The sequence below is a fragment of the Balaenoptera ricei genome, chromosome 8 (genome assembly GCF_028023285.1).
Source record: "Balaenoptera ricei isolate mBalRic1 chromosome 8, mBalRic1.hap2, whole genome shotgun sequence".
In the NCBI taxonomy this organism is placed as follows: domain Eukaryota; kingdom Metazoa; phylum Chordata; class Mammalia; order Artiodactyla; family Balaenopteridae; genus Balaenoptera; species Balaenoptera ricei.
The window spans coordinates 112948013-112974178 of record NC_082646.1 but is presented as its reverse complement, the minus strand read 5'-3'; the positions used below and the strand labels follow the sequence as shown (position 1 = coordinate 112974178).

Below are 26166 nucleotides of genomic sequence, written 5' to 3'. Positions count from 1 at the left end.
CCCAGAAGTCCCCACACTCTACCCCGATGCAGACCCCTCCCTGCCCCTCCGCACCACCCAAACCCACCACCTCCTTAATCCCAGCCGCTCCCGGCCGCGTCCCACCGCCCACCACGGTCCTTTGTGCTCCCGTCCACCCCACCTCCCCTCCTGACCCCCCAGCCCCTCCACGCTCCCCTCTTCAGTGGCTGCGGCTTCCCAGCTGGACCCTCAGCCCCTCTTCTGTCCACCCCACGGTCCTGGGGTCCCCCCAGCCATTCACTGGAGCCTCCAGCCAGCTGCCGAACGATTGAAGTTCTTGGGCTGGGGGCTCAGGACCAGGACGGGGTGGCTCACGGGAGGGGGCCGGGCGGCCATCTCCTGCAGCTTCCGGGCGTTGAAGCGAGGCCAGCAAAGGAAGGGCAGGCGGCTGAAGCCGGGCAGGGTGTGCACCCCATCCCAGGGCCCCACCTGGCCGCCACGGGCCTCGGCCACTGACATGCGGTGCAGCACTGCGTCCCACATCCTGGAGGACCGGGAGGCAGGGGCCAGCCGGGGCGCCGAGACAGTGGGGGCTGTCCCTCCCCGCTCCGCGTGCCCCGGGCTCGGCTCTGGCCCTGGGAAGGGGGCCGCTTCCAGCAGCTGCTTCTTGAGGCGCGTCCAGCCGCTGAGCCGGGGCTTGGGTGCGACTTTGGGGACACGGCACGGGTGGGGGCCTGACAGTGGTGCAGGGGATGAGGCCTCGCGGGGGCTGGAGACCTGCTGAGCCTCAGTGGCAGGGCCGGCCGGGGGGGGTTCCTCCCGGTGCCCAGCTTTGGGGGCCACAGAGGCCAGCGTGTAAGGCGAGGGTCCTGGTGAGCGGTAGGTGGGGGCAATGGACACCACCACCCGGCCTCTGGCCTCTCTGGGCACCGAGGCGCTTAACGCCGAGGGCTCGTCGTGCTGAGGGCCGGCAGCCCGGGCCCTGGCGGGCAGTGAGTGGGTGTGGACCGCAGGGATCGGGGGCTGAGCCCCGGGAGGGCAGATGGCTGTGTCCTGGTCCTGGTCGCCAGGCCCGCCATCCAGGGCCGTCGGGGAGGGCTCAGGGGTCCCGGCCTGCGGGGATGGTGCCCGCCGGAAGTGCACCTGGCTGATGGGGGTGCCCCTCACTGTGGGGTCCGAGACCTGGGCAAGGCCGCAGGGGGACTGGACAGGTTCTGGGGCCGGGGCTGCGAGCCGGGGCCCCGTGGGCTTGGAGTGTGAAGCCAGGCTCCCGTGCTGGGTGAGGCTGAAGGAGAACGTGGACCTCTGCAGGGGGGACGCCACGTGGTGGGTGACGCGGGTGTGGGGGGAGTAGGGTAGGGTGGCCACCGCCTGTGGCGCCTCCGCGGGGCTCGGGGCCAGGGTCTCCTGGTCGTGGCTGGCCTCGCTCACGGGGGATAAGGAGGTGCGGAAAGCCCCGGGCGGGGCAGGCGGCCCGCCGCTGCTCGTCCTCTTCCGGGCTGCCTGCCTCAGGAGCTTCTGCAGACGCACGTTGTCCTTCCCGGGCTTGGGCAGCAGTGGTGGTGGGGGTCCCGGGGGCCCCGGGGGGCACCGGCCAGCCGGCTCAGGGGCCATGGAGGCGGCCGAGGTGAGCATCGCTGCACCCTAGGGCGGGCGGGAGGGATAGCCGTGAGGCCAGCCCTCCTCCGCCCAGGCCGCCTCCCTGGGGGAGGGCACACGGCCCCCAGTCACGCAGCAGGACCCAGGCCCAGAGGGCCCGCAGCCTGACCATCAGAAGCTCTGCTCCCTGAGTGCGTGGCCCCTGCCAGCCCAGGCGCGCTCTCGGCATGAACGTTTGCATCGGGTGACTCTATGGGGCGGCCCCACCATCATCCCGGTTTAGAAACGAGCCCACGGAGGCCCGAGGTGCACCGTGGGTGATGGAGGAGGGGTGGGACCTGGCTCCGGGTGCCGCCCGTGTGCACAGCGGGGGCCGGGAGACCCACAGGCGGGCGCCAAGCGGGAGGCACGTGCTGGGCCGGCCGCCTGCGAGGGCGGGAAGAGTGCCCGCCCGCAAGCGTGAGGGCCGCCTTGCTGTCGCCGGCCTGACCACAGGCGCGTCCGCTGCGAGCCAGCGGAGAGGTGGCGGCCAGAGGCTCGGGAAAGCTGCGGCTGCATCATCAGAGGTAGACGGGGTGGGAGGTGGGAGCAGTTTTTGCTGAGCTACGCTAAATGGGATGTTCCCGCAGACGTCCCGGCGGGGTGGTCCCGGCCAAGCCGCCCGCCCTGGTTTCTGGGCACCACGTGCTCCCGAGGACGTTGACAAATGGCGGCTGGGCCGAGCCAGGGCCGCCGGCCTGGGGGAGGAGGGAGGCCTGGGGGCTGCTGCCACGAGGCCGGCTCTGTCAGGCAGGAGTGCGTCGTCTGCTGGGGAGGGGCCCGAGGGGTCTGCTGGGGCTCACTCTGGGCTGCTGCCCACCTCGGTGAGGGGGGGCCGGGACCCCAGGTTTAGCCTGGGGGGCTGTCAGGCCAGCTGGCAGAAAGGCAGTAGGCAGCGTCCCTCCACCCTGAATCCCGAGCAGGGCCCAGGGCACCAGAGCGCAGTGTCAGGAAGCAAGCTTCCAGGCCGGAGGTGGATGCAGGGTTTCGGGGGCTGCCGCAGGGAGGCTGCTCCTGGGGTGGGGGGAGCGGGGTGGGATGGCCGGGGACAGGCCGGGGGCCACCCGAGAGAGGCTGCAGGCCTGGACAGGCAGAGCCACGGCCCCTCCTCGGGCTGCAGCCTGATGCTTCCCCGACCTGTGTTTCAGCTTTCCCAAGACTGCAGCACCCGCCGGCGGCACCTCCTGGCTCCCGACCCACGTGCCCGGGGGAGAGGCCGGCCAGATGAACGCCCCCCCGCCCCCCACTGGCCCTGCCGAAGAAGCTGCTTCTCATGGTCTGCCTGGCCCGCGTGCACCCCCGACATCCGCCACCTCTTGCTCCTGGACCCTCCAACCTCTCCCTCTGACCCCCAGCTCTGCCCCTCACAGTTCCGGGAGGAAAGGAACCCTGGCTGTTGGTTGGCAAAAGGACCACCTCCAGAGAAGCCGCAAGCTCCCAGGGAAGGCGCAGCCGGTGCAGAGAGAGGCCACGTGCCGGGGCCTCCGTGTCAAGAGCCACCAACACCCGCAACGGCACTGGCTCCCCCCAACTCCCCCCCCCACCCCGCCCCGCTTGCAGCCCTCCACTTTGTGCAGTAAACTCCCTCTGGTGTCTCCACGTGCTGGCTCTCTGGGGCTCACTGACGGGGGAGGGGCAGGGAGCAGGGCCCGTCGGAAAGGCCATCCGCCCTGCACAGTGGCAGGGCCCAGCCTCTGGCCTTCAGATTTGGACACTCTGTCCTGTCCAGTGGCCTTCTGTGTGTTAGGCTCTGGGGTCTCTGAGGGTAGTCAGGGTGAATGTGATGGGTGGGGGCTCAGTCGTCCTCTTCCACTGTGGTACTTGCCCCTTGACTGGCCCCTTATAAACTCTACAGCCCCTGAAACAGTGTGCACTTCTGGTCTGTGCCCCTAGACTGTGCACCCTTTGAGTACAAGACCCACCTTGGGGTCATCCCATCCCAGCACCCAGGAGGTGCTCAGTGAAGATTTGGTGGATGGATGGATGGATGAGTGGATGATGGATGATGGATGGATGCAGGGATGGAGGGAAGGATGGATAGGTAGGTGATTGGATGGGTGGATGGTTAGGTGGTTGGATGGATGGATGGAAAGATGGATGGATGTATGGATGGAGGGTTGGATGGATGGATGGATGGATGGATGGGTGGATGGGTGGATGGGTGGATGGAGGGATGGGTGGAAGGATGGATTGGTGTATAAATAGAAAGAGAGGTGTTGAATCCTTGGGTGATGGGTGGATAGAGAAAGAACAGGTGGGGGCTTCCCTGGTGGCGCAGTGGTTGAGAATCTGCCTGCCAATGCAGGGGACACGGGTTCGAGCCCTGGTCTGGGAAGATCCCACATGCCGTGGAGCAACTGGGCCCGTGAGCCACAACTACTGAGCCTGAGCGTCTGGAGCCTCTGCTCCGCAACAAGAGAGGCCGCGATAGTGAGAGGCCCGTGCACCGCGATGAAGAGTGGCCCCCACTCGCCGCAACTGGAGAAAGCCCTCACACAGAAACGAAGACCCAACACAGCCAAAAAATAAAAATAATAATAATAATAATAATAAATTAATAATAAATTTTAAAAAAAATTAAAAAAAAAAAGAAAGAACAGGTGGATGGGTGGGTCTGCGGAAGGGATGAGAGGTCAATGGGCAGAAAAGTAGTTGTGCAGAGAGTAGACAGGAGAAGAGATGGAGAGGCAATCAGATCAATGCCTGCTTCACGGAATGGTGGGTGGATGGCTGGTGGGTGGGTGAACACATGGGTGGGTGGATGGATGGGCGATGGAAGGGGGGAAGGCAGGAGGGAAGGAGGGAGGGAGGGAAACAGACAGTGATGGTGAGGATGTACCTGTGAAAATGGATGTGCAGTGGGCGGATGGACACGCATGTGGAGGCAGGGAGAGGGTGGGGCTGTCCTCCCGAGCCCACCCCCCACCCCCGGCCTGTGCACACGTCTAACATGAGGCCCTGCTGCCCTCGGAGTCAGAGGAGCCCCTTCGAAGAGCAGGCCCCCTAGACCTTTGACATTCGAGGCCTGGGTCTGCTCAGAACCTGTTTTCCAAAGTCTTCGTGGTCAAAATCTTGCTGCCTCCCAAGGGGAGCGTGAACACGGGCAGCTCGGAGGTGCTAGAAATCAGCTGTGTCACACCTTTGTCGCCCGTGGCCCACTTCTGAGGGTGCATCAGGACTGTGCTCCGCCAGCTGGGGAGCTTCTCCCAGGGGACGCGCCACTCCTGTCCACCTGGGCGGGACGTTAGCCGAGGGCAGCAGGCAGAGGCAGCCACACGGCCCACTGGATGGCCAGAGGGGACCAGAGTGGACGGCGCTGAGGGGCAAGTGGCGGGTAGGGTGGGCAGTGCCAGGAAAGCAGCCCTGACCCAGCCCAGCCCCTCTCGGGCTCCTTAGCACTTGGCCCGGCCTCGGGGACAAGGACCCACGGTCTGTCTCCTCTGCTGTGGTGACAACCAGCCCCTGCCTTGCAGAACCTGGGGGTCAGGGCCTGCCCACCGCAGAGGTGGAGAGGCTCAGAGGAGCCATTGCCTGGGTGCTGGCCCTCTGCCATCGGTTCTGACTGCCTGAGAGGCCCCACCCGTCACCCTCCTGCTCCCCTGCTCCGGGCACTGAATGCCAGCCCCGCACAGAGCAAACCTATTACAGATCCCGCAGAAGCCCCCAGGGCGTGTGGGGCGGCAGCTACGCAAGTTGGGAAAGGCTCATCCCCGAAGTGCTGTGCCAGCAGCTTCTATCTGGGGCATGGCAGAGCCCGAGCCCGTGGGCTGGGCTGACCGGGAGCTCGGCTGGCGCTGGCGCGGGCACCCAGGGCAGCTCAGGGCTACCAGGCGAGGTTCGAGGTTCAAGGTCCCTGGGCCTCGCCACCCTCAACCGTGCACACCGAGGGCCAGGACCAAGATTGAGGGACCCCTGCCCTTCCCCACCACGCTGAGGGTCACCCCTGCAGAAACCTAGAGCCAAATCTTTGGGGGGACTGGGCCCCCACGGCCTCCTCACTGCTCCCTGGCTCAGCTCAGCTTTGCAGACTTGAGAAGCCCACCCCTGCTCCTACTGTCCCCGGGTGGAGGCCCTGCCCCATCAGCCCTCAAGTTCTTCCTGGGGTTGGGATCAGTCCCCCACCCAACCCGGGCTGGGCCACCCCGTCCCGTGCCTCCACCCCAGGTCTCCAGCCCCCCTCCAGCCCCCAGGGGGGGCGCTGCCCTGCCCTGCCCCCCTCTCCTCCCACCCCAGCCCGGCCTGGCCAGGTGGACCAGGGTGTGGATTACCTGTCTCAGGCCCTCGGCGGCCGGCAGCCCGTCCAGCAGTGTCTGCTCAATGCCGTCCTGCTGCACCGCGGACCTGGCACCCCGAGGGGCAGGTTGCCGATACCCAAAATAAAACCTGCCCCATCCCACTGACCTCAGCGCCCTCTCTCTGGCTCAGCCCGCTCACGGGAGAGCACCTGCCAGAGCCCGAGGCTCCTGGGCAGGCAGCCACCTTCCTCTGCTGGCCGAGCGGGGCCACTGCAGGCTCGTGGAGCGCCCACCTGTGGGTGCAGCCCCCAAGAACACCCCGGGCCTGTGCGAGGTGTGGCTGGCAGTTCCCAGGAGCAAGACACCCACAGTCGGTGGGGCTGGGTGCACACAGGGCTTCCCAGACTCAGGGCTCCCTGCTGTGCTTTCCCCACGTGTGCACCTGCGACTGCGGGGGCGGGGGGTGGTGTGGGCCTCTGAGCAGAGTGAGAGGACCCAGCCTGAGAAGGGCTGTCAGCTCCCACCGCGAGGAGCAGCTGGGCCAGGCCGGCCCCAGCAGTCGCTCAGGGGCCTTTTTCGGAAGTGGCTCTACAGCTGACCCCACTGGACAGAAAGTTGGTCGGAGTTATCCAAGGGTCGGGCACGCGCGTGGCCCGTCAAACACTCTCCCATCCGAGGACCTGGACGGGAGGAGGAATTCAGAGTTCTGACAAGGGAGGCGGGAACGGCCCCAGCAGCTCTGGCCTTGGGGGGCTTCCCGCCCCCAGGAGCTCTGGGGAGGGGCTCTGTCCTGCCCACTGCGGGCCCAGGGCTCTGGCTCCCCTTGCTGTGGACGGTGGGCCCACCCTGCCTATCTCGGGTCCCCGTAGCCTTGTCTCCAATGTGTAGAAATTGGATCAGGTGCTGAGAGAAACCTTCCAGAAGGCTCTGGGGACCCAGAGTGGGGCGCAGAGCCAGGGGAAGCCAGGGCTGGGACGTGTGAGCCAGTCGTCCTGACGCCCCTAAGGCTCCAGAGGGCAGGGGCTTCATCTGAGTCTCCTTGGGACCAACCCCTGTCCTGCGCTCCAGCCCAAGAGCCATTGGCCTGGATCAGGCCAGCATCCATGGAGAAGCCTTGGAGGATCCTCGGCCCCCGCCATCTGTGATCGACCAGCCCCTCGCCTGGAGCCTTCCACGTCTGGAAGGAGGCCTGGGGCTGCTCTTTCCTACTCTGTGTCTCGGTTTCCCTGATTCGAGGGGCGGGGCCGTAGGAGCTCGTGGCCTCACTGGCCAGCGTGGGGACCGTGGAAAGCCCCGGGTGAGGTGTCTGCCGGTTGGATGGTGCCACCTGGAGTCCCGAGCAAAGAAAGACGGGGCTCCACGGGCGAACGGTGGAGCCCGCTGCGGGCAGCACACTGAGCCTGGCCCGTGGCGAGAGAGAGGCCTGCGGGGTCACGACCCCCAGATGGGGAGCTCCCGGGCAGACCTCAGAGGTGTGGCCCCTGGCGTTGGGAGGCACCAGCCACTGGGGAGATGCCAGACCCCCCAGTCAGACTTTGGTTAGTATTTCTCTTGCCCATTTATGCTGTATGTCCTAATGCCATCACGCAGAGAACCACTCAGTGGGGCTCGGACCTGCTGAGGGCCTGGCCGAAGACTCACAGGGTCTTCCATTCCTTAGGGGCCTCAGGGACCTCGGGCTGCTGCCTCTGATGGGGAGGCGGGGCGGCCCTGGGGGCCTGAGTGATGCAGCCTGGCCAGGCAGACCCCTTTCCTGGGCAGACACCTCGGAGGGAGGACAGCTCCCCCGGGGAAGATGGGGCCCCAGCTCTGGGGACCCCACACCAGCCTGGCCCAAGGAGAGCCCTCAGCTTCCTCCCTAGGGCCACCCAATGCCCTCCTTCACCCTCCTCCGCCCATGAAGAATGTGCCCACTGTCAGGAGAGTAAAAATAGAAGCTGACACTTCCTGGGGGAGGGGGACGGCCCTCGTCTTCTTTCCCCCCATCCTCGCCTCCTTGGGCGCCCCGCTCTGTTCTTCCTATACTTGGTAAGGGGCCTCAAGGCACAGCCCCTTCCCGCCCGTCCCACGCACCCGGCCACCCAGCCCCTGGCCAATGGGCTGCCGGGAAAGATCGAATGTCACTATAACATGAGAGCGTGCGGCCGAACGGGCAGTGCCTGAGCTGGTCCTGTCCACAGGGAGCTCCTGCCCATCTCTCCAGACCCAGCCGCAGGTCAGTACATCTGAGAGCAGCCCCAGGACCGGGCCGGCCTGCTGTGTGCTGGCGGGCCTGGGTGCGTCCTGGGGTCCCGGGTGCAGGAGGCTGTGCCTCCCAGCCTTTTGCCACTTTAAGCATGGCGTCCTGGAGACCCAGGAAGCCACCGCAGGGTCCCAACGGTTCTGGGGTGCCGGCATCGCGGGGTGACGTTCTCTGAACATCAGATGCAGGGGAAGCCCTTCCAGACCAGAGTACAGGGGCAGGGGAGGCCCAAGAAGGAGGAAGGAGGGGGGTCCCTGGAAGGCCCGGGGGTGAGTGGGGTGGTCCCAAGGCAGATGACTAGAGAACGGTGACGATCTGAGATGAAGAAGCCGGGAAGGGGCGCTGCCCAGGGCTTCGAGGCTACCTGCTGCCGTGCGGCCGCCCTCCCCCCTGGCCTTTCCACGGGGCTCGGCTAAGCTGAGGGGCGCCTCGGCCAGCTTCTCCCAGGAGGCTGGGGCCCTCGGCCCAGCGGCCACCGTCTCTAACGCTGCCGTTTGTAAAGACGACAACTACGAGGTGGCTGGTGGGATTCACCGCAGGAGTGGGTCTGTGGGGAGGGGTGGCGGGGACCCCAGCAGCCCGGGGGCAGTGTCCAGAGGCCAGGGCCTGGAGTGGACAGGGCCTGGGCTGGGGCAGGGCAGAGGGAGGAGTGGGGAGCTGGGCGTCTGTCCTGTCTGCCCAAGGAAGACGTGTCCCACCTCAGCCTGGACGGGAGGAGCACGAGCTCCCAGGAGGCCCCGCCTGAGCTCCTGGCCCCCACGCCCCTCCTGCCCTTCCTGTGCCCCCTTGAACCAGGGCTCAGCTGACCCTCCTGACGTCACGGGACGGGGCGCCTTCACCGGGCAGCAACCTCCCTGGTGCCCTCAATCATTCTGGGAGGAGACGGGTGAGGAGCCACTGCCAGATGGGATGGTGGGGGCCCGAGGGTCAGGGAACAGGGTCAGGGCCCACAGCAAGTGAGCGGCAGGGCCTCCTGCCTCCCCGCCCCCATCTTGTCACTTGGGAAGGAAGGAAGGAGAGGGTGTCCCCAAGGAGCGGTGACCTCAGAGGCTGTTTTCACAATGGCCCCTCTGAGGGCAGGACATTAAATGGACAACTGGTTTCCTTCTCAGCTGTCGAAATGCCACCCTGCCCCCAAGCACACCCCACCCTGGGCCCCTCTCAGGGGGAGGGTGGGTGGGACAGAGCAGCCCGTGATATCACCCCCAGGGCTTTGCTGGGAAGAGGAACAGGAGCCCAGAGGGGCCTCAGTTTCCCTCTTTAGAGGGTATGGCACCCTGCCTGGGTATGTGGGAGCCCGCCTGCATGCCCCCTGGGACTCTGGCCCAGAAGACAAGAGGGCCGACCCCGGAGCCCGGCTGGGGGTCAGTGGGGGAGGGGATGCAGGCCAAGACCTGAGCCGGGGCTGCCTTCCCAGTCCCCCTCCCATCGTCTTGGGTTTCTGGGCAGAGGTGTCTTGGCTAATTTGGGTGCCTATTTCTGGACGTCTCAGCTGCCACTGGCTCCTTAAAAATATCCCACTCCTGGACTCAGGCCATGACCACCCCTTTTCAAGGCGGCTGACAGGTGTCTGGCCCTTCCAGGGGGAGAGGTGGGCACAGCAGGGCGAGGGCAGTGGCCTGGGTGGGGCGGGGGCCCGACACCCAGGGGCAGGGCCCACCAGGAGGGTTTGGGCCAAGGGACCGTGAGACCCCAGCTATAGACAAAGCAGGAGGCTGTAACTTGAGGGGGCAGCAGAGCCCCGGGAAGAGACTTCAGGATGCGAAAAAGCTGCTCAGCTTCCTGGAGGGGTTAGCAGAGACCCATCCGTTGGTTAATTTTGCATGGAGCTTAAATTGCTCTGGGAAAATTAACATTCTTGACAGAGGCTTTGGAAAACTGTTCCCACCTTAGAAATGCGATGTAAACGCATTTTTAGATGATGAACTTGTGTTTTTCTTATACAAACCTCCCGGGGCGGGGGGCCATAACTATTGTCTTCAAGTAAGCTGTAGCAAGTTGTCATGAACTCTGTTTTTCGAAACCCGGGGCCAACATTCTGATGCAGCTGCTCTGAGCGTTCCCAGGCCCGGCTGCCTCAGGTCTGTGCGGTGGCCAGCTCACGGATCGACGGTCCCCGCGTGCGCTGGCCCGGTGCCGGCCACACCTGGACACATGCAGCCAGGCCCGGGTGCAGGCTTCCCCGCAGACGTTGACACATTCAAGGGCATCCACAGGGCCTGGGAAAGCAGGCTGAGGGAGGGACGGGCCGTCCACTCAGTTCTTGGAGGACATGTGCGCCTGGCGTGGGCACCAGGCTGGGGGGCCCACACAGAGAAACAGCCCAGACCCCGTCCTCACGAGCCGGGGTTCAGTCTGCTGTCTGCTGGGGCAAGGCGGACACGGGGGGGTGAGGGGGAACAGAATGTCTCGTGCACTCTTGTGATTCTGGAAGAGGGCTCTGCAGAGGGCCATGGGAGAGCCCAGGGGACCCCTGGGCACCCCCATAAGAGGACACGGGGTCCTCACGGGAAACCATCAGTCAGAGAAGGGAGTCTGGGCTCACACCTGAGGAGGGGGCCTCGTGGGGATGGCGGGCGGAAAGGCTAGAGAAGGTCCAAGGTTACCATCTGGAGGTACCAAGCTCTGTAATTTGGGGGGTCCCTGGGAGCCCCCCGATCTGGGCCCAAGAGCAGAGACCACCAAGAGGGAGGTTTTGAGGCAAAATCAGCAGCACCTCTCCACGGTCCAGAGCAGCCTGCATGCCCCCACCCCCCGCCCCCCGCCGGCCTGGACGAGCCGCGTGCATTCTGGATGACCCTCCTCGGGGAATGCTATAGAGAGGATGTCTGCCCTGCCACGACCTTCCAGCATCCCGTCCAGCTCCCGGAGTCCAAGCTCCAGGCTGGAGCCAGGGCAGGAAGGGGGGCGGAATGGGATCAGATCAGGGGCGAAGAGGGCTGGGGGGCCTGGAGCCTTGGAGGAAGCAAGGCGGCCTGCTGAGGAGGCCCCAAGCGCAGGAGCCGGCCCGCCCAAGGCCGGAGAGTTGGCCCAAGACCCCTGTTGATGGACGTCCCCCTGCAGCCCCACTCCAAGGGCCCATCCCCCAGCCATTCCAGCCCCTCTAGGTCAAGGCAATTCCTCCTAACCCTCGCCCTGGCCTCCCTCCACCCCTGCAGAAACCACCCACCCACCATGTCGGACGAGGAAGTGTGAGTACCCGCCCAGCCTCGGGACCCCTGGACCTTGGCTGTGCTCAGAGGCCAGAGGACCCCCCGCCGAGAGCTCCCACCCCCCTCACCCCCCTCCCCCTCTCTCCCCCACAGTGAACACGTCGTCGAGGGTAAGTGTGGAAGCCAGGCTGTGTCTGCATCGGCGTCTAGACAGAAAGTCCAGGTGGGGAGGGCCTCGCCAGCCGCTGCCAGAGCCTCTCCCGGGGAGCCCCCACTGGAAGCCGCATCCGATCGCCCCCTCTGTGCACGGGCTCCCACTCCTGCCCCGGCACCTCTTCTCGAAGGCCAGGGCCCTGGGCCCAGTCCCTGAGCCACCCGGCCTGCGTTGCAGGGTCGTGTGGGCAGCGGGGCCACCCCCCAGGATAGGACCCGGGCCTCTGCGGCCCAGACCCCTCCCCGAGGGCCGCAGTCACCGCCAGCACCTCTTCCTCCTCCCAGTCCCCTCTCTGGCCAGCGGCAACAGCGTGACAGTGGGCGATGGGGCAGGCGGGCGCTGCCCTCCTCCCCTCCCAGACTGGCCCCCAGCGCGCCCTCTAGCTGGCCCCTCTCCTTTGTTGTACCCCTGGAAGAGGAGTAGAGAGGGAAGGTAACCGAGGCAGCCCCGGAAGTGCCCTCGCCGCCCCCGCCCCGGCATCCCCCCTGCTCCTGCTCCACATGCCCACTCTCATCCCCAGGGGGCCTCCAGCCCCCCCACCGACTCACCAAGTAACCGTCCACCTTCCTCATCCTTAATCCCCACTTGCCATCACCCCTAACTGCCCACCTCTTTACTCGATTAATAGAAAGCACTCATTGATCGCTCATTAATACTTTTTGCATTATTATGTATTATTTATACATAACCTCATCCACGGTGTCCATGGTGTGTGGAGTTACCTGGGATTTGGTTGTGAAGACACTCACCTCATTAATAGCAAGTCTGGGTGTGTGGGCCCTGCCTGTCTCTCCACAGCTCTGTCTCTGTCTGTCTCTGTCTGTCTCTCTGTCTCTGTGTCTCCGTCTGTCTCTCTGTCTCTGTGTCTCCATCTGTCTCTCTGTCTCTCCCTCTGTCTCTGCCTCTCTGTCTCTCTCTGTCTCTCCCGGCATCCTCCCCCTCCCCCTCCCTCTGGGAGCAGGAACCTCCAGGCAGATCTGGAGACCCCTCCCTAGCCCGAGTCTGTGGGAGCCTCCCGGTGGGCCGTGCCCAGGCAGGCGTGGGAGCGGAGCCACGGCCCCTGGGAAGGGTGCGCACGGGTGGTTCTCAGGCCCGACGGGCGCTCGTGCGCGGCCGCTGGCACCCGCTCAACCGCGGGAAGGCTTTCCCGAACTCCACCAGGCAGGCTTCTCCTGTGGGGCGTTCTGGGCGCTAGGTTTTGAAAATATTTTGAAAACACTTGGCTACCCTAACAACATGAGCAAAACATTTCTTTTTCTGCTGAAAAGGTAGAAAGACTCCTTTCTGAGAGGGAACCACGGTCCCGGGAGCCACCCTTCCCCAGGGAAGGCGACGGGCCAGGGGGACAGGTCCCCTGAGCTGGGTCCTCTAAGACCTGCCTTGGCTGCCCGCCTTCTGGCCCACGTCTCCTGGGCTTGTCCCATAACACCTGTCTCACCTCCGGCACCTTCAGAGTCAGACTTAGCGAGACCCTCCGGTGCATAGGCCCTGCAGTCCAGAGCAGGCTGGAGACCCGCGGATGGGGAAGGGGCTCAGAGACCCCCAGGGCCGGGAGGAGGTCCCGCTGCAGAGGCGAGGCCGAGGCCCGAGCTCTCTGAGGTCCTGCAGGCCCTCGAAGCAGGACCAGCCTCCCCTGGTCCCTGGAGCGCCTGAGGCCCACCACCCTCCCCCGCACCCGGGACTGCCTCCCTTCCCTGCCCCCCCCCCACGTGGCCCCTAACAGCTGTCCTGTTCCCTCTCTCCTTCCTGTGCCCTCTAGCTCCCTCCTCAGAAGAGGCCCAGGAGGAAGGTAAGTGGGGTCCAGGACCCCAGCCCCCCGAACGCCCTCCAGCCCTCTGCCCCCCGACCTCAGTGACCCTGCGTGGCCCCACCCCTCTGACGACGTGCAGTGTGCTCCTGGCCTAACCTCTCCTCTCTCCTCCTGTCACCACACACCCAGCGCCCCCCCCGCCTGCAGAAGTCCATGAAGTCCACGAGGAAGGTATGAGGACACAGGACTTCTGGCCCCATGTGGCGCCCTGGGCTGGCTGGGCCACGCAGCGGGGCCTGGGGGCAGCCAGGCGCCAGCCAGCCAAGGGGCCCCCACATGTGGTCCCCAGCGTAACCCACTAACTACGGCCAGTGCTTGACCAGATAGGGGGCCCCGAGGGCCCGCACCCTCTAACGTGGGCAGGGTGGCAGACGGGGTCCTCCATCCCCCGGCCCAGGGAGGGCTGGTCAGTGGGGCTGTTGGACCAGATGTAGACCTAGCTGCCCCGGAGACAGCCCTGAAGCCAGCCTTCCACCCCAGGGTGGGTATCTCAGAGCCCCGCAGCACCCTACCCCTCGGCAGGGCCAGGGACCCAGGCTGGACCTCGGTGCGCACAGGGAGATGGCGGAACAGGTCCCGCAGTCAGTGCCCTGAGCTGGGCCCATCAGCCCCCCGCCGGAGCCCTTGTCACTCCCCAGCCCCCCTCCAGCCCGCCCCAGTGGGCTCCCTCCTCGGGGTCAGGTCGGGGTGGAGGATGGAAGGGTGGGGAATCCCGTGCTTGGATCCTTGGTCAGAGAAGCTGAGGGCTGGCACCTGCTGTCCCAGAGCCCTGGCAGGCTCAGAAAGAAAAGGCAGCGTGTCCCCCACTCTCGGGCTGGTAGGAAGCTTCCTGGGCTACAGGCCCCCAGCCCCTGGTGCCATCCCGCCAGGTCACAGCCCTGCCCCTGCATGGAAGTCCTTCTGGGGGGCCTGAAGAAGGCGGGAAGAGGGGAGGCGGCAGAGGCAGGCAGGACCCCGACAGCCCCGTGACCAGCACCGAAGTCACGACAGGAGCAAGAGCCGGGCTGGAAACTCCGAGGGGCAGGGACAGGACCTGGGGGGACGCTGCCCTGGGCCAACACTGACCTTGTCTCGCTCATTCCCCGCACCCTCCCCACCCCTCGGCCTCCTCCACTGACCCTCCCGTGGCGACCGGCTGTTTCCATTAACCTTGGATCCTTTCTCCTCTGACCTCTGACCCACGCATTGCCTCTTGTTCCATGGCCCTCCTTAGTCCATGAAGTTCATGAACCAGGTATGTGCCATGACTTCAGTCCCGTGTGGGCGCATGTGCACACGTGGCCGTGTGTGGGTGCGAGCTGCCTCCTGGCCGCGAAGGAACAAGAGGGGCCGCGTAACCCACTTACTGTGTGTTTCTGCTCGCCCGCTGCTGCCCTCCCCGCAGCCTCTGCCCCAAGATTCACGGCTGGTTCTCTCTCTTCCCCCCCTTTCCCCCCACGGTGCTACTTTTGCAGAGGAAGTCCAGGAAGGTAGGCTCGTCCCCCACCCCAGTCCCCGTCCCTGGACCTGAGCCCCCACCACTTCTTCCTCCTTCCCTGAATGACTCTTGCCACCATGCCTGCGGGCTGGGGACAGGGTGGGGACAGTTAGGCCTGGGGCGCTGGCTCAGGCGGGACTGGCTTACGGGAAGCAGACAGAGGGCATTCAGGGCTGGGGGGACAAGGCCATTCCCGGGTCACCAGCAGGCAGATGGAGGCGGTCAGCTTCGAGGTCAAGAGCAGAGCCGAGTGTAGGGCCTGAGAAGGGTGTGGGCCTTGGGAGGATTGTGCTGGGGTCCACTGGGACCCTCGGGATCCACCAGGGTTGGGTGGGGGAGAGCCGAGGAGGAGGGGCAGGGCAGGTGGCCTCCGCCCTGCCCCAGATAGCAAGGCAGAGAGGGGAAGTAAGGCGGGGGCTAAAGGAAGGGTGGAGAGGCAAGTGGGGTGAAACAGAAAGTCAGGCTGAGGCTGAGGTGGGGATGTCGGGGACCCGGAACAGCTGGGGGCCTTGCGTGCAAACGAGCAATCAGTCAGGTCCCGGCATCCCACCCATCGCCTGGGCCGGAGCCAGACACACCCAGGCGCGAGGAGGCCCCCTGGGTGGGCCTGCCCTACCCGCAGCGGGGCTGGAGGTGACGGAGGTGCAGGCTCAAGCCAGGGCCCTAGTCGGGGAGCCCCTGCCTTCACACAATGTCTCGAGGGGCCACAGGGGGCCTCCCAGTTGGGCCAGAACCCAGAGCACAGCCCCCAAAGCGAGGCCACCTGTAAGAGAAAGGGACGTGCCGGCCCTGAGGGTCGGGCAGTGAATACTGAGCCTTGCAGGAACCAGGGTCCAGGCAAGGGCTGTGGTGGTCACAAGGTCACCAGGTCACCCTGGCACCAGCCCTGAGGCCAACAGACAGACAGGCAGGGGTGGGAATGCCAGGCCGCTGCCTGCTTGCCTGCTGCCTGGGGAGCTTTGCTGCATGGCACTTGGCCTCCCCCCATGCCCTCCCCGGCATCTGCTCCCGAAGCGCCGTCTCCATCAGTCTCCCCACGCTCACAGCCCCCCACCAGGTGCGGGGGGGCAGTGACGTCAGGCCCACCTGAAAACAGTAGTGCCAGAGGGCTGGGGGCGCTATCTGTGGGAGTGGGGTTGGTTGCTAAGGAACCAAGTGATCTGTGAGCTGAGGGGGATGTGAGGGGAGACCCTGCCAAGAGCCCTCCCACCCACAACAGGCCTGGGGCCAGGCCAAGTGCAGGGGGGCTTTGGCGGTTCAGACAGGCTGACGGCCAGGCGTCATTGCCACCAAAGGGCCCAGAGCAGGGACTGAAGGATGGGGCTAGGGTGCTGCCAGGCCCCCTGCAGATCCCGGGTTGCATCCAGGCCGGCCAGGACCTCCCCAGGGCCCGGGGAGGCAGAGAGGATCAAATGAAGCAGCCCCCCACGTGAGGGTGGCTGGGTTAGCCCAGGCAGGTGGGGTCTCAGGTCTGAAGGCTGCAGCCTGGACAGGCCACCTGTCATAAGGCCAGCCCTGTGTGATGGCCCAGCCAGGCTCTGGAAGAGAAGCCGCTTAAGGGGCTGGGACAGGCTCCCTTGGGAGTCAGGAGCCCCCACCTTGGGGCTGAGCTGACCCTGGGCCCCTCGGGGCTCTGCCTGAGCTCCCTCATCCCCTTGGGCTGGGACTGGAATCAGCCAGGCTTCTGCAGGTCTGAGGCCCCAAGAAGCTTTATTAACCGAGGTGTTCCAGACCCCCTCAGGTTTCAGCCCAACAAAACCCAGGTGTTCGGTCCCCAGAACCTCTCACCCCCAGTGGACAGACTCAAAGAAGCCAGCAGCCAGCACCCACAGGCCCTCAGTGGCCTCTCCAGCCACGACCAGCCTCCCGGGGTGGGGGCCGGGTCTCTCCCTGGGCGTCCTGGCCGCACATCTCCTCCAGCCCCTCCCCAGACGCAAGTCCTCTGGCCTTCAGCTGGGGTCACAAACGGGGTCCAGGCCAACGCACACCCAGGGGAAGAGGGACCGAGGTGTGCCCCCGGCTGGCGTTGCCCTGGCCCCGCGCCCGGGCCCCTGCTCGCACCCCGACTCACCCCTGCAGCCCTGCCGCTTTCTCTTGCACGTGCGCTTGCCTGAAGATGCCAAGGAGGAGGAGTGGGAGGGCGAGGCAGGTAACGGCCAGCCCCTGGCCGCACGCAGCTCGTCTGCACAGACCCGCAGACGCGCCTGTGCGCCTGTCTGTCCTCTTCTCCCGGCACCGGGGCCTCCAAGGGCCAGGCCTTGCTGCTTCGCTCCGCGTCCGCCTCGGGACTTAGCACTGCCTGACGCCATGATGGGGCGGTCAGTGGGGAACGGCCAGCAGACCGGAGCTTGGGCAGGGGGCTGCTCCCCCACCCCCCGGTCTTTGCCCGTCCCCCCCCCCCCGCCGCCCCGCCATCTCTGGTCTTTCTCTCCTGCCTCTGCCCCCTGAGGATGCTCTATGTCTCGGCTCTGCTTTCCCTTCTCCCTCCCTCCCTTCTCCCGCCAGTGTCCTGGGCCCCGCACCCGAGCTCCCCTCCTCAGACCCCACAGGGACCTCCGTGGGCCCAGAGTGGGGGCAAGACCCCCTTGCCCCTGGTGGGTGGGGAGGGCGGGGGGGTAGGCTCAGCTGGAGGGGCAGGCCGCCCCCAGTCTGAGACCCCCAGGGACCCGTTGGCTGGAGTGCGTTGTCCATCTCACTTGGTCTCTCTCCCCTCTCCCCTCTCCCCACGCTGGTGCCCTTCTGACCAGAGGAGAAGCCAAGACTCAAGTGAGTGTGGGGTGGGCAGGGATGGATGCCGGGCGGGTGGGGCGGGCGGGGTGAAGCCTGGAGCCCATGCTTGGAGGAGAAGCCCGGGTGGGCAGGCTGGATGGGGCCCGAGGCCACCGGGGCTGGGCTCCGGGCCCCCTGAGGAAGGCAGCAAAGTGCATTAGGCTCTGGAGACCCAAACCCCTGAGAACAGCAGCCGTTTCTTTGCTCCTTGGTTTGGTGTTGAAGGTTCCAGATTTCTGATGAGGCGTATCATGGGAATGGGGTCACTGGGGACAGCCCTCGCCCCGACAGGTGGGGGTCAGACCTCCCAGAGACGGGCAGAGACGGACTCTGGAAGTCCAGTCGGGCGTGGTTCCGCCCCGGATCATCCAGTGTTCGCAAGGAGGGCTTCCTGCAGGAGGAGACAATGGGCGGAGGGAGGAAGGGGTGCAGGAAGTTGGGGAAGACAGGGCAGAGAGAGGGAGGCCCCACGCAGCTCCCTGTGCCCTCTCCGGCCCCCCTGTACCGGCCTGCTGCCCCCCATCTCCCAGGGCCCTAGATGTGAAATAGGCGTGAAAGTGGGGCGGTAGGAAGGAGGGTCTCACCCTTGAAACCCACTTGGGAACAAAACCTTGACCGGAGACACGATCCCTCCCTTCACGGCGGCCTCAACCCTCTCTGGGGAACCATCTTCCTTGTTCGAAGGGACTTTCTTTCCCTCGTTTTGCCCACATGTCAGTGAGTGGTTCAGAGATGTTTTGTTTTAATCCGACTTTCCTGACTTTTCTGTTTCTGATAAGTACGTACAAGCCCACGGCACTTTGCACATGCTTCATCCCCCTTATCCTTCAGAGGATTCATGCCTGCCTTTGCTCTGCACGGGATGGAATGTCAGTGCGTATGAGCACACGCCAAGTGTTCGCTCCCACTTAGGGGAGCCTTACGGACTCTCCAAAGAAGACTGGAAATATGCGAACGTATAGCCAGCACATTTCCGTCCGTTACACTTTATTTTTCAGCAGTTTTAAAGAAAGCTGCCGGGTCACAAGATATTTTCTAGTTTAAAAAAAATGTTTGTGTTTTCATTATGAAAATAAAACACCTCATTAAAGAAAATTTGGAAAATACGTAAAAGTCCAATGAAAAAAAATCATCTATAACTCTCCCACCCCGCCTGCCAGACTGCGGAAAAGAGTAGAAAGGAATAAAAAGGCTTATTTCTTCCTACTCTTTTTCCATGCATAGGGCTCGGAAAAAAAGACTGAAACCCTGAGCTGTTTTTCAAACATCGTCCTGTCTATACAGCCTTGAATTCTGCTTTTTTAAAATGCAGCGCTGTTTCTAAGTATTTTTCCATGTTTTTACATAGTCTTCTTAAATATTTTGAATGGCCACATAATATTCCATCAATTGAACAAACCATAATTTTCCTAACCATTCCTCTATTGCAGGATATTAAGGCTTTCCCCAATATTTTACTATCATAAATAACGCTGGGTGGAAAGCATTTTCTGTCTTTTGGGTTATTTCCCTAGGCCTCATTCCCAGAATGGAATTACTGGGTCAAAGAGTAGGAACGTTCTTAAGGCTTTTGATATCGTCTGCCAAACGGCTTCCACGAGGGCCGCCAGCGCGGTCTCCATGCCGCATGCCCGGGGACCGCGACGTGCCTGCACACGGAGCCTCTGACGGATGGATGAGAAACGGCCTCTCTGGGTTGTTTTCCTTCGCATTCCTTTGATGGCCTTTCCCTCGTGTGTTGACTGGTGGTCTTTCTTCTTGGGGAGCTGCTAGCTTACGCTCTCTGCCCATTTATCTAACGGCGGGGGTGTCTCTGTGTTTTCTTAATCATCAGTTTGCATAAGGATATAAGTCTTCTCTGTATTTGCTGAAAAGATTTTTCTAGTCTGGTTTTTCTTTCCCCCCTTTTGCGTTGTGCCTTTTTCCATGTCCATAAGTTTTTCATTTGCATGGAGTTCCTGAGCAGGACCTTCCGAGCTTAGAAAATCCTTTCCTGCGCCAGCATCCTGGTCCATATTCAGTTCCACTTTCTTCTTTTTTGAAGAAATTGTTGTTGTTGTTGTTGATTTAACTCTTTGCTCCATCTGAAACGTATTCAGGGGAGGGTGGAGACCATGGCTCTTACAGCCGGCCGGATTCAGGGAGAGGTCTCATTTCTTCTTCGCACTGTTTTCTGCCCAGCCCCCCTTCCTCTGGGTCCCCAGAAAGAAAGATCAAAGAGGGGCCAGAGAAAAGCAAAGGGTCATCCGAGACGGCCGTTCCTGACCACAGAGGCCAAAGGCCCTGGGAGGGTGTGCAGTGACCACCCTGCCTTCTGGTCTGACCTCGCCACATTTGTTTATTTGTTTGAGAAAGAAAGCAAGGCTACCCTTCCTGGACTGAGGGGGGTGAAACAGCTCTTGCAAGGTCCAGAAGTTGGCAAAACAGAGGGATGCTTGAAACCTCCTCGAAGGGTCAAGCCATTCTGGGGACAGTGGGTTATACATCTGATAAGAGCAAAGGTCAGGCAGTGTGCCCTCAGCCAGGTGCCAGGGCGAAGGGCGGAGGGCCAGGCCAGGTTGGGTCAGGCCAGCTGTCCTGGTGGGGGTCCCCACTCGTCCCCACTCATGAGCCTCTCTCTCTTCTTCAGACTCACTGCTCCTAAGATCCCGGAAGGGGAGAAAGTAGACTTCGATGTAAGTTTCCGGGACCCAGATCAACACACTCTCCCCCCAGCCCCCAGACGTCAGGCTCCAGGCTAAGCCTGAGGAGGTCACCTCCTCTAGAGCAGCCAGAGCTAAGGCTTCCTGGTTCCATGAGATTCTGCTTTAATTCATTCCTGGACCAGAAGAAACTCCTCCAGTAATGGACACTTTTCTTCCCTCCTCCCCCACCCATCCATCCATCTGTGCATCCATCCATCTGTCCTTTCCTCCATCCATCTGTATCCTTCATCCCTCCATTCATCAATCCATCCATCCATTCACTCATCCATCCATTTATGCACCCATCATCCATCCACTCATGCAGATGCTCACCCACTGATCTACACATCCATGCTTTCCTCCACCCACCCACCCGCCCACCTATCCATCCATCCATCCATCCTCCACCCACCCAACCATCTATCCATCCATCCATCCGTCTGTGCATCCACCCATCTGTCCTTTCCTCCATCCGTCTATATCCTTCATCCATCCATTCATCTATCCGTCCATCCATTTATCTACCCATCATCCATCCACTCATCTACCCACTCAGCCAGGTACCCACCCACCCACCCATCCATTCACCCACCCATCCATCTGTGTATCCAACAGACTACCTCACTCCCCAATTTCCTCTCTGCCCGATCCACGCAGGGCAACTCTGGGCACGACAACGGGGCCACGTCAGGGCCAGTCCATCCCAGGGGGGCTGACTGACCTCAGGGCCGCGCCCGGCCTGGACTCACCCGCGGGGAGAGCACCGCTCCTACCCTGTGGCTAAGGGAGCAGGCAGCCGCCGGCCCCCAGGAGGGCCAGGGAGCCTGAAGTTCCAGAGGAGGGGTGGGGGTGACGGGCCTGTCCCCCACAGGACATCCAGAAGAAGCGCCAGAACAAAGACCTCATGGAGCTGCAGGCCCTCATCGACAACCACTTCGAGGCTCGGAAGAAAGAGGAAGAGGAGTTGGTCGCACTCAAGGAGAGGATCGTGAGTCCCGGCAGCTGCGGGCGGAGGTGGGGCTGGTGGACGTGGTGGCGGGGCCGGAGGGGGGGCGGCCAGGCCGGAGTGACCCGCCCCTCCTCCGGCTGCAGGAGAAGCGCCGTGCGGAGAGAGCCGAGCAGCAGAGGACCCGGGCCGAGAGGGAGAGAGAGCGCCAGAACAGACTGGCGGTGAGGCGCCCCTGCCACCCCAGCCCCCGGCCCGAGAAATGCCAGGCTCCCAGACCTCCCTTCTCCTGACGTTTCCCTTGACCTTGGCCAAGGACCCGGGCTGGTGGCTAAGGTCCCCACGCCCTGCAGGACCCCCACGAGAGGGCAGACCCGACCAGGACCTGGACCTTCCAGAAGGTTCCAAGCCCAGGCAGTCCTCGATGCCTGCCCTGAGGTCTTGGGGTGGGGTCTCCGCAGGAGGAGAAAGCCCGGCGGGAGGAGGAGGAGGCCAAGAGGAAGGCCGAGGAAGACTTGAAGAAGAAGAAAGCTCTGTCCTCCATTGGTGTCAACTACAGCAGCTACCTGACCAAGGTGGGCACGGGGCCTGGGGCCCGGGGGTCCCCGCCACGCCCTCGGGCCGGCGGTGCCACGTCCCTGCTGCCGTGTCCCTTCAGGCTGACCAGAAGAGAGGCAAGAAGCAGACGGCCCGGGAGATGAAGAAGAAAGTTCTGGCTGAGCGGCAGAAGCCCCTCAATATCGACCACCTCAGCCAGGAGAAGCTCATGTGAGGACGCCCCTCGGGGCGGGGGGTGCCCGGCCCCAGCCGCCCGGGGCTGATCTGCCAACCCTCCCTCTCTGCTGCTCCCTCCCCAGGGACAAGGCCAAGGAGCTCTGGGAAACCCTGCACCAGCTGGAGACCAGCAAGTTTGAGTACACGGAGAAGCTGAAGCGCCAGAAATACGATGTGAGTGAAGCACCTCCGCCCTCACCTGCCAGCAGGCACCCCTGAGCACTCCCGAGTCCCCTCGGACCCCGACTGAGGCCCCTGTCCTGCTGGGGACCCTGCCTGGGTGTCCTCCAAGCCAACCTCCCCGCATCACTCTGGCTCCCAGGGCTGGCGGGAGAGAGCATTGGGGCAGAGTGCCCTCGGGGGGCTGGGGGGAGACCGTGGAAAGCCAGCGGTGTCCCAAGCCCACCAGGTTGGCACTGAGCTCCTCTGTGGTGGGGGTCCTCCCCAGCCCCCTCCCAGGCCCCCAAGCTCAGAGCTGGGGAGGGGGCTGGGACAGTGCTCCTCCCCTGGGGGTTGGGAGTTGCCTGAGAGGGGCTCACGACTCAGGACGGCAGCCCTGGGTGGGCACCGTCCCTCGGAGTCTGGGCCTGGGGGTGGGGCTGGGGGCACCAGTCCTGGGGAAGGACCCGCTGCGTGAAGCATAGACCCTTCTGGCCTCCAGGGTCCCGGGGGAGGACCTTCCACTCTCAGGGCACCTCTCCCAGCTTCCCCTACTGGCCCCTGAGACAGAGGGTGTGGGAGACCAGTACTGACAGACAGGCGAGTCCTGACTCCTTCTCAGGATCCCGGTGCCCTTGGGCGAGTTGCCTGGTCTTCCTGCGCCTCGATTTCCCCACCTCTAACTGGAGCAGAACCACGCCCCTCCCAGGCCGCCCCCAGGGGCATGTGTGTCGCTGCTGGCCGGCAGACAGGGCCAGGCGCCGGGGACATCACTGCTCCCTCCTGATGCTCCCCTGGGAGGGCCGGCCTTGGAAATGGGCTTCAGAGAGAGCCCAGACTGGCCCTACTCATGTCCAGGAGGCTGAGCCAGGGGCGAACTGCTTCCTGACAGACTGTGCATGGCCCACGGTGGGTTCCCGGGGGCTAAAAGAACCACAAGAGCCCTGGCCCAGAATAGCCCAGTGCACAGTGGGTGCCTAAGCCTCAACTACCCACCCAGCCCCCTAACCATCTCGGTCTTTCTAGATCGTGAACGTCCGGGCCAGAGTGGAGATGCTGGCCAAGTTGTAAGTAGCCGGAGTCCACGCTGGACCAGGCTCGTAGTGTTCATGCACGGTGGGCCTCTTGCATGGCGAAAACCTGGGTCGTTGCAGGTGTCGGCGGCAGGGGGCACGGAGGCCCCGGAGACCTTCCTCTCGTCCTCCCGCCTTCCTCCTCTCCACTGCCGGCTACCTGGGGGCTGCTGAGGCTGCCCTGCTGTCTTGATGGCAGCGGGGGCCGGGCCTTGCCTTCCTCCAGCCTCCCCCGGGCAGTCGGCAGGGCAGAGCAGCCGGGCCGAGGAGCAAGAGGCCGCAGGGCTCTGAGCTCGGGCCCACCAGGTAGGGGCTCTGTTTGCAAGCCTCACCTCCGCCCCGTGCCCCCTGCCCCACATCCCGCAGAGGCTGGAAGGTAAGTGGCCAGCTCCTGGGCTGCTGCGTGTTATAGCCCAGGTCTCCAGCTCAGGCCACCAAGAGTAAGTCAGAGGCACAAGCCCAAGGGTCCTCCAACCAAAGGAGCCGGGACACAGTAAGAGTGCCAAGACCTGCCAGGGCCGCCAAGGGGCCCGCAGGGCAGGAGGTCACTACCCGGCCTGGCCCTGCTTGGACACGGCAGGTAAGTCACCTGTGTTGTTTGCAGATCACCAACCTCAGGAGCCGCATTGACCAGGCCCAGAAGCAGTGAGTAGCTCTGCCTGTCCCTTGCTCTGCACGGGGCACATGGCCCCACGGGTCAGCTGCCACTGCCGAGCCAGGGGCCTGGCGATTTTAGCCTGTGTCGGTGGCAGCCGGCCTTCAGCAGAGTAGTAACAGGACTAACCAGCCGGCCACTTGGGCCAGCATGTCAGGACCCTGCACCCCTGGACCCGCAGCCTCCTCTCACCCCTACCCCCAGAGCCCAGAAGGATGGCAGGTTGGGGGAGGGCCGGCAGGAGTCCCCTGGGCAGCTTCAGAGTGGCCTGGTGAAGCCAGACTGGGCTCCTGGATGTGCCAGCAGCGTGTCACTTCAAAGGTGACCTGGGACCAGGAATCAGGGGGCCTGGGCTTTGTCACCAGCTCCTCCGTGGCCCTGGGTGAAATCACTGGTTCCTCAGGATGGTGAACCCTCGGGGTCCATGGGACCCTTTACAATAACTGCCGGGTAAGGCCCAGAGAGGGATTTTGTCCCGGAGCCTGGCGGCTGAGATGGGGCATGCCCCAAGGTGGGCAGTGGGGCTGGTGAAGGAGACACTCCCTCCTCCCTGCCTTTGTGCAGGGCAGGGGTTTTTGCAGGTCCCTTCGAGAGGGGGCCATTTGGCCAGGTGTGTGCATGAGCACGTGTGTGTGCGTGCATGTGCATGGCTGGGAGGGTTCTCAGGCTGTGGGCACAGCCCCAGCGCCAGGCCTTCTCCTGAAGCCTTGAGAGCTGCAGGGCCCATTCCAGCCCGAAGTTGTCCAAAAAAGAGCTCTGATCACCAGCCAGTCCTAACTCGGCACCCAGCTCGCTCCTGGCTCACTGGCGTGCAGAGGGCTCAGACAGATGGGGCGGGCTCCTGAGGACCACCATCCCTTGGGGTGGGACCTCCCGACCCCAGGGTCCAGTTCTAACTAGTGGCTGAGGGGCTGAGACTCTGGAACAAGACAGAGCCCTCCCTGCTGCCACATCCATCAGGCTGGGACTGCTGGCCTGGAGCGAAGGGCCAGAGGAGCCCACTGTCCCCAGGAGGCTGGGACTCAGGGGCAGAGACTCTTTTCAGGACAAAGTAACTGGGAAGGTGGCAGCTTCCCGTGAGGGCTTGGGTCTGCTTGACATAGGGCCCCAGAGTCTCCCTGCCCCCTGTGCCTCGAGCCCCTCGGATGGGGAAGGGAGGGAGGGGAGGGGGACCAGGCTCTCGCCAGCCCCCAATTAGCCTCCCTGACTCCCTCTGCACAAAGCCACCCAAGCCTGGCTGGGCAGGTACAGGTGAGTCACTGCTGCTGGACTGGAGCTGGGGGATGCGCTGGGGCTTCCAGAGCCTGTCCGGGCAAAGCTGCCAGGGCCTGGGGTCTGCCAGGGGCCAGGGAAGGGGTTGGCCAGGGTCCCGGATACCCTCATGCTCAAGACCACCTTGCTTCCCATTTGTAGCAAGAAGGCCGGGACCCCGGCCAAGGGCAAAGTCGGCGGGCGATGGAAGTAAAGCAGCCGAAGAGGTTCCCCGAGGCAGAGACCCTCAGCCTGTGGGGTCCACATGGAGGCATCCAGTTCCCAGGCATCTCCTGTGTCTCTGTCCTCGCTGCCTCCAACCTCTGGGGTCTATAAATAAAGCTAGCAGACTCCCCTCCGACAGGTGTGCCCTGGCTCATGGATGGGGCCCTGGTGGGGGGGGGGTGGCCATTCTGCAGCTAGGGGGCCTGCAGGACGCTGGGCGCTCATCTTAGGGGTCAGCTCAGCAGACCGAGGGGCCATGGCTCTACTGTGCCGTGAGCGCTATGCCCCGGATGCCCTCCGGCTCTGCCAGTGGCTTCCACTTCTGTCAACGGGCTTTCACCCCCTAGAACCTTCTGTCTCCACTCCGAGCGCCCACACACTGCTCAGTTCTCCACCTCAGCGCCCAGCCCCCCAGGTCAGCTCTGAAGCTGGTTTGGGGTAGTAGAGCTTGGCCTTTGCAGGGGGTCTGGGAGGCAGGCCCAGGGCACAGTGGGACACTTCACAAACGTCCCCCAGAGATGGGGCAGAAGGAGAGTCCAGAGCACGAGAGGTGCACACAGCCCCAGGAAAGGAGTGGAAAAGCACATTTCAGGGAGCAGACACAGCAAACACAGACCGTTCTTTCTATATTATCTGAGAATACAGTGCTCACTGTGTAATAAGTCTGAAAGTCCTGACCAAATAGAATTACGGAAAATATAAATCACAAAAATTGGATCAAGACATAGAAGCTTGCACAGCCAAGTACCCACAGAGGAAGCTGCCGGAGTCTGGAACCGCCCCCTGGGAAGGCTCTGCAGAGTGGTGGGAAGTAGGGAGCAACACCGATCGGTCTGCCACGGGGGTCGGGATCCCAACAACGAGGTCGCCCGCCCAGATGGCACATGCACGCACATGGCAC

At 63.8% G+C, this 26166-nt stretch overlaps 3 protein-coding genes across 8 annotated transcripts in view; 2 read left to right on the top strand and 1 right to left on the bottom strand.

Moving 5' to 3' along the window:
• LSP1 (lymphocyte specific protein 1) overlaps positions 1–3198 on the top strand; it is a 37711-nt gene extending 34513 nt beyond the window's left edge. For all 5 annotated transcript variants that reach the window (XM_059932338.1, XM_059932339.1, XM_059932337.1 and 2 more), the window contains exon 11: positions 2748–3198. The gene's annotated coding sequence lies outside the window, so the exon portion shown is untranslated. The remainder of the gene's footprint in view (positions 1–2747) is intronic.
• On the bottom strand, positions 164–5937 carry PRR33 (proline rich 33). The gene is made up of 2 exons (XM_059932334.1): positions 5868–5937; positions 164–1605 (listed from the first exon to the last, which is right to left on the bottom strand). Exon 2 carries the CDS (start codon positions 1594–1596, stop codon positions 259–261), a length of 1338 nt encoding a protein of 445 aa, XP_059788317.1. The 5' UTR covers positions 1597–1605; positions 5868–5937; the 3' UTR covers positions 164–258.
• A 1933-nt stretch (positions 5938–7870) lies between these two features.
• Positions 7871–25401, top strand: TNNT3 (troponin T3, fast skeletal type). Of its 2 annotated transcripts, XM_059932332.1 has the most exons (16): positions 7871–8049; positions 11235–11267; positions 11382–11398; positions 13202–13231; positions 13382–13423; positions 14466–14486; positions 14707–14721; positions 17477–17495; positions 20128–20173; positions 21054–21170; positions 21275–21352; positions 21590–21703; positions 21787–21896; positions 21986–22076; positions 23088–23128; positions 25203–25401. In XM_059932332.1, exons 2-16 carry the CDS (start codon positions 11251–11253, stop codon positions 25252–25254), a joined length of 810 nt encoding a protein of 269 aa, XP_059788315.1. In that variant the 5' UTR covers positions 7871–8049; positions 11235–11250; the 3' UTR covers positions 25255–25401. The 2 variants fall into 2 exon arrangements, with proteins under 2 accessions (XP_059788315.1, XP_059788316.1); XM_059932333.1 differs by lacking the exon at positions 14707–14721.
• Positions 25402–26166: the final 765 nt, after the last annotated feature.